This window comes from Rattus norvegicus, chromosome 14, assembly GCF_021556685.1.
Source record: "Rattus norvegicus strain SHRSP/BbbUtx chromosome 14, alternate assembly SHRSP_T2T, whole genome shotgun sequence".
NCBI classification, from domain to species: domain Eukaryota; kingdom Metazoa; phylum Chordata; class Mammalia; order Rodentia; family Muridae; genus Rattus; species Rattus norvegicus.
In genome coordinates, this window is record NC_141547.1 from 9484276 (window position 1) to 9491034 (window position 6759).

At 48.3% G+C, this 6759-nt stretch overlaps 1 protein-coding gene across 4 annotated transcripts in view; it reads left to right on the top strand.

Moving 5' to 3' along the window:
• The window catches only part of Tmem150c (transmembrane protein 150C), a 70169-nt gene extending 64150 nt beyond the window's left edge, over positions 1–6019 (top strand). For 3 of the 4 annotated variants that reach the window (XR_015636699.1, XM_087583761.1, XM_087583762.1), the window contains exons 7-8: positions 312–489; positions 3870–6014. Coding sequence is in view for 3 of the 4 variants with exons in the window: in XM_087583761.1 (XP_087439887.1) it covers positions 312–489; positions 3870–4078 (387 nt within the window). In the remaining variant the exon portion in view is untranslated. 4 annotated transcript variants of the gene reach the window in all.
• The last annotated feature ends 740 nt before the right edge of the window (positions 6020–6759 follow it).

Sequence of the window (6759 nt, forward strand, 5' to 3'; positions counted from 1 at the left end):
CTTTTTTTTTTTTTTATGTAATTCTCCGGCTTTTTAATTTCCCTTCCTTAAAAGCTTTTTCTGGAAAATAAATTCAGGAAATAGATCCCGGCCTCCTGCAGGGTTTTCTAAACAAATGTTTTTTAAGTTTGGGGAGGAGGGGGGAACCGATTTCTTTGCCTCCCTCTCTGATTTTAACCATTGGAGAACCAACACAAAGAGGCTGGAGAGAGCAAGAAGCCCAACCTTTCTAATCTCTGTAGCCCCACTCCCAAAGATCTTTCCCCATCTCTACCCCCATAGCCCCCCCCCTTGCCGTCTCTGTCTCCTAGCTCACAAATGATGAAGAAATCCACAACGTGGGGACATCCCTGACCTTTGGGTTTGGCACACTGACCTGCTGGATCCAGGCTGCGTTGACACTCAAAGTCAATATCAAGAATGAGGGGCGGAGAGCCGGAATTCCTCGAGTCATCTTGTCGGCCGTCATCACTCTCTGCGTGGTCCTGTGTATCCTTTGAGGGTTCTTTGTCAAGGACAGTAGAGCCCAGGTAAGCTTTATATGCAGAAGACCACCGCCCTTCCTGGTGTGTAGGAAAGCGGTCAGATCCAAAAGGGTCAAAACGAAGCTATCACTTTGTGCTCTTTGAAAACAGCTAGCCAGGGGCTGCAGAGATGGCTGGGTGGTCAGGAGCTCTTGCTGCTTTTGCAGGGACTGGGGTTTGATTCCCTTCACCCAAATGGTGGCTCACAGCTGTCTGTGATTCCAGGTAGAGGACGAGCTGCGCCCTTTTCTGCAGTCCTCAGATACTGGGCACACTATGGGTGCACATACATATATACTGACTCGATCATACACAGAAAAATAAATCTTCAAGTAAACAAACAAAGAAGAGGTAGGGGGAAGGTCAGCTTTTATTCCTAGTGGTCAGGGGGGAGATCAGCTCAGACCCCATCTGCACCCTGTCATCAACAAGCAGAGGAAGGGAAAGACAGAGCCTGCCTTACTCTCTCAAACCCCAGACAAGTCCGAGAGCCGGGTAAGCTAGCACATAGCCCTGACCTGATAGAAGTCACCAATTCCAGTCTGTGTTGGTCACTTTTCGGTTGCTGTGGCAAAATACCCTGACCAAAGGCACCTTAGGAGATGAATGGTTTGTTTAAGCTTACAGATCCACAGCGTCCATTGTGACTGGGGAGCACAATGGTTAGATCAGGAGGCAGTTCACATTTTCACCCATACACGGGAAACAAATGAGGAAGCAGGGCAAAGCTATAGAACTTCAATGCCTGGACTCCGCAACGTACTTCCCCCAGCAGGGCTCCGTCTTCTAATAGTTCTGTAATTTTCACAAACAGAACCACCAGGTGGGGATGGAGTTTTCAAACACATGAGTCTGTGGTGGGCATTTATCATTCAAACCCCCACCCATCAGTTAACACAGAACACAGAACGGATGAAAAGAATTGGCCTTTATTCCTAGTAAATTGGAAAGAATGGCTCAGGCCTCATCTATATCCTGTAATAACCAGTATTTATTCAGACAGGTTCTCCTCAGAAGGGGGAGTCACGATTTCTAAGTGGTCACGCACAGCTAACACTTGCACACCTATCATAGTAATCCCTAGTATTTGCTGAGCGCTCACCCTGTCCAGGCATCCTTCTAAGTGCGTGAAATGTATTGATTCTTTCGATGAGAGGTTGAGATTCACCGGGAGGTTAATTTGTCCAGGACCACACAGATTGTAGCTCCCTGATGCAATATGATCAAAGAAATAGAAGCTGCCATTTCCCCATGAGTTAATCCAGCCCTGGTGACATTTTCTACGCTCAGTCAGAAGAATGTGCAGACTTTCGATGACTTTGGGGCTGACAGCTAATGTTTCTGATTGGGTTGCATCTGAACGCTTGGACGCGCTGCTGCCTAAGTCAGGGTTTCTATTCCTGTGACCAAAAAGCAAGTCAGGGAAGGAAGGGTTTATTCGGCTTACACTTCCACATTGCTGTTCATCACAGAAGGAAGTCAGGACAGGAACTCACACAGGACAGGAACCTGGAAGCAGGAGCTGATGCAGAGGCCATGGAGGGATGTTACTTACTGGCTTGCTTCCCCTGGCTTGCTCAGCTTGCTTTCTTGTAGAACCCGGGACCACCAGCCCAGGGATGGCTCCACCCACCGTTGGCTGGGTCCTCCCGCCTTGATCACTAATTGAGAAAATGCCTTACCGCTGGGTCTCATGGCGGCACCTCCTCAAGGGAGGCTCCTTCCTCTCTTAAGACTCTAGTTTGTGTCCAGTTGACACAAAACCAGTGAGTACAGTTGCTCTCGGAAGTCCCTGAAGATGTTAGGTCTGTGTATTAAAGACAGAGCCCAGGTCTAAGTCCTCAAATATCCAGGGGGCCATATCTGCCTTTCTGAATAAATGTTTCTGGCTCTTAGACTGTTCTTATTTCCCTAAGACATTCTGTGAACTTTCCCTCTTTCCTCAGCTCCCACACTTCCATTTGCATGGTCCTATGTGTGCATACATACTGTATGTGTCACACATGTATTTCAATATGGGTGCATACACATTTAGGGAAAGGACTGTCATCTGACATTTTATTGGTGCTTTGGAATTTTTTTTCCCAGAGGTTTTAAATTTTTAAATTTATTTTATTTTTACATGTGTGATTGTTTTGCCTGCATGTGTGCCTACATGTATGTATGTATGGATGGATGTGTACCACCTTTGTACCTGGTGCCCTTGGAGGTAGGAAGAGGGAGTCATCCTCTGATACTAGAATTATGGATGGTTTGAGGTACCATCTGGCTAAATGTATTCCATGGGGGCTGAAAGGATGGCTCAGTGGTTAGAACACAGGTTGCTCTTGCAGAGGACCTGGGTTCAGTTCCCAGAATGCATAGGGTGGCTTACAACCATTCATAATTATAGTTCCTGGGGACCTAATGCCTTCTTCTGACCAGGCATGTACATGATACCCATACATATTTGCACACAAAACATTCACATGTAAAATGAAATACATTCTAATTAAAAAAACCAGATTTCATTATGGCATTTCATATATATACATAGACACACACACACACACACACACACACACACACACACACACACACACAAACACACGTCAAGGAACAGAGGCCAAGTGTGTGTGGTGTGTGTGTTTTCAGAAAGGTTCTCATATAGCCCAAGAGTCTAAGTATGGTGAGCCGAGAACTCTCGGTCTTCCTGTCTCCACCTCCCAAGTGCTGGGGTTCACTAAGGACTTCCCCATTGCTTTTCTTCTGTGCTCGCCCATTTTTTTTTTTTTTTTTTTGGTTCTTTTTTTCGGAGCTGGGGACCGAACCCAGGGCCTTGCGCTTCTTAAGCAAGCGCTCTACCACTGAGCTAAATCTCCAACCCTGTGCTCGCCCATTTTAATGTGCCTAAAAAGGGCAGAGTCGTGGCGGTATGAGCACTGTGGAGTGAACCCACAGTGTGGTGGCAGCTGGGATCTGGAAAGCTCAGCAGGGTAGCTGTCCTTTTGCTACTCTCTCATTTAACCAGGCAGGCGTGGAGTTCAGTCGTGGGTGGCCAAGGAGTTTGCCTAAATCCTCCAATTCGTGCCTGTGAGAGTGACTTCCGGCCAGTTCCCCACTTGGCCTCCGTTTCTTGACTGTGTAAAACCATCAGTGATGATAGGATCACTGCCGAGTGTTACAGAAGACTGTCTGTGAACACATCTAGAAGCGTGCCCAGCACCGCGTACAGCTCAACATAATTTAACAATACATGCAAACATCACCCTTCAGCCAGCCCTGTCGCATCACCGTTAGCTTGGCCAGGGATGGGGAGACTAGCGTGGTCATGTCTGACTACCTTCCTTGACTCCTGCGCCCCAGATTTCATCCTCATGGCCCAAGATATCCACATGTACGCAGCCAGGGTGCAGTGGGGCCTGGTCATGTGCTTCCTGGCGTACTTCGGCACCCTGGCTGTGGAGTTCCGGCACTACCGCTACGAGATCGTGTGCTCCGAGTACCAAGAGAACTTCCTGAGCTTCTCAGAAAGCCTGTCAGAAGCCTCTGAATATCAGACCGACCAGGTGTAACCCACCAGCTTGTCCCTGGGCGTGCGGTGGGTGTGGCGACAGGGGAGGGGCCGGGAGGACACACTCACAGGACTTGACACATCACCTCACTTCTCCCACACACGGACACATACTCACGGCCACATCTGACAAAAGAGTTTTCGGGGCAGGTTATTTCTTTCTTGAACCAGCACACGCCCCCAGGCGTGGAAATACATGCTGTCAACACTGAAAACATGCACGACCGGGCCAGAAGCTTGTGCATGACCACCTCCCCGCACCCGCCCTCCCAGCAGGCCTTGCGCTCCTCATCCTCTTCGCCTTTCCAACCTGGCCCCTTCCTCTGGCAGAGTAAGGCCCGCAGAATGTAAAGCGAGAGGCAAGCCAGCTCCCTAAGTCGCCCTCGGGTCCGAAGCGCTTGAGATGAGCGTGATGGGAGAGTGGTGGATCTGGTACCAATATTACCGAGTGAAAACCTGAGCAGCACTGCCTGGATGCACACCGCACTAAAGCTGTGACTGCAGCCGGAGAGCTGCGGGCAGAACAACAGGCTGTCCTCGGCAGCGTTCAGCGGTTGGCTCTGTTGGCTCTGTGGATCCAGGGAGAGGGGCATGCTACGGAGAGAGCGCAGGAAAGAAGCCGGCTACCAACATAAGGACTTGAGTCACTCTGCCTGAGGAAGATCTCCAAACGTGAATGTTCGCAGGGACGGTCTGCGGTGTTTGGCCAGAGTCCGGCTGAGAGGGCGTGGCGTGGCTTATGTTTCCATGCTGTTATCCTGCACCGTTCTACTTTCATAGCTCATGACTCGCTTTTTCGTCTTTATGTGCAACTCTCATGGGTCTGTGTAGGCCTCCTGGTCAAAGGTGTGGACCAAAGGCAAGAATCTTGTTTTGCTTTCGAGTATGAAAGGGTATGCCTGCAAGCTGTTTATATTTGAAGGAAAAAGAGATTCTCGAAGAAGCACAAAAGAAATCTGCGTGGGGTTGGGAGGCATGAAGGTGCCTGTGGGCTCTGAGGAAAGAGAGGAGGTTGTGAATCCAACCTGGGGGAGACTTTCACATCCATGTATTGGCCAAATTTTACACTTTGAAGACTGGGGTCTTTTCAAATTTGGAAATTATAGAAGCAAATTAAAAACACTGCCCTCCCCCAAACTGCATCAGCACAGAGCTGCAATACTGCTAGAGTTCAGAAGTGAGCCCATAAGTGCAGGAGTTCAAGGCCATCCTAGATCCCTGTGCCAACAACAGTGTGCCAAGTGCACAAGCACCCCTCCCCCAACCAAGGGCACTATTTCAAAAAGAAAATCAATCTCCAAATTTATAGGGGCCTCGGATACCCCAGAATGTAATGTCAAAAACACTGTTTTGCAAATTCAACCCAAAGTGTAGCTTCCCAAGGAGGGGGTCAAAGGTGGTTCTATCTAATTCTCTGCCCCCAGCACAGTCCCTAGCACATAGTAAATACTCAGTAAGTGTCCACTGACCAGTCTACTGTTGTTTATGAGTGCAGGTAGGGAGTGCAAAAGAGATTCAGAGACAAATGACAGAGTGGACACAGAGAGACAGAAGTCTCGGAGTGAAGACAGGGAGAAATCGTCACCACTGGGCAGGGGAGGGAGCCAAGCCCCCGGTGGTGTGAGAAGAGCCTCGAGTAGACTTATTCTCTTATTAAAAAGGCGTCTTACTGTAAATAGTCCAGGGTGACGTCTGCTAGTTTTGAAACTGCTCTGGGGTTCTTTTCTTTTCTTTCCTCCTCTTCATTTTTATATTTTAAAGATTTTTATCAAAGGACAAACAGTTTTACTTTACACACTTCCAAGTTAAAGAGCTTTCGGTGACGCACTTCTCTGCTTTCTTAAGAGTGTATGTAACAGCACATCATAACAGAATCAAGCCAAGACTGACATTACTCATTGGGCTCTGGCCACTAAATAAAGGTGTTTTATGCAAAAGTGACTTCCTTGTTTCTTACACTAACGGTTCTTCTTGGGGGTGCACAGACATGTCCACATTTGCCGTTTGCTTGCAGAACCCGTCCTTTTTTTTTTTTTTGGTTCTTTTTTTCGGAGCTGGGGACCGAACCCAGGGCCTTGTGCTCGCTAGGCAAGCGCTCTACCACTGAGCTAAATCCCCAACCCCGCAGAACCCTTCTTTATGTTTGCCTTATTGTGAAGGATACAACTCAGGATCAGTCAAACGGAAGAGGTGTGTGGGTAAAGGGGAGGGCTCCCCTGCCCTCAGAGCATCCCACTCTCCTAGAAGCTACCCCCAGCTCCCCATCACAGCTGCCACCCCTCCCGGAAGTGGAAGGCTTGGAGGTCTAAGCACTTGGTGACCAGCCTCATCCTAAAGTTACCTCAGGAGCATGAACTCTGGTATGACCAGAAGATGGTCGTTCTGATATTCATATGATCAGAAGATGGTCATTATGAATAAAACATTTGCTGTTATGGACTTTAGGAATTCCACACCAGGAATAGACACAAAAGCCAAACATCTTATTTGAGAAAATGTTTTTGTACAATAAGGTTTTAGCATATTCTTTCTCCCCCCCAACTCCTCCCAGGTCTCCCCCACCTCCGTGTCCAATTTCTCGCTCAATAAGAAGCTAAAACCGAAGCAAACTGAAAAGACCAATAAGACACCACAAAGAATCCACAAAAGGACACGGTACTTGTGTGTGTGTGTTGATGGGCT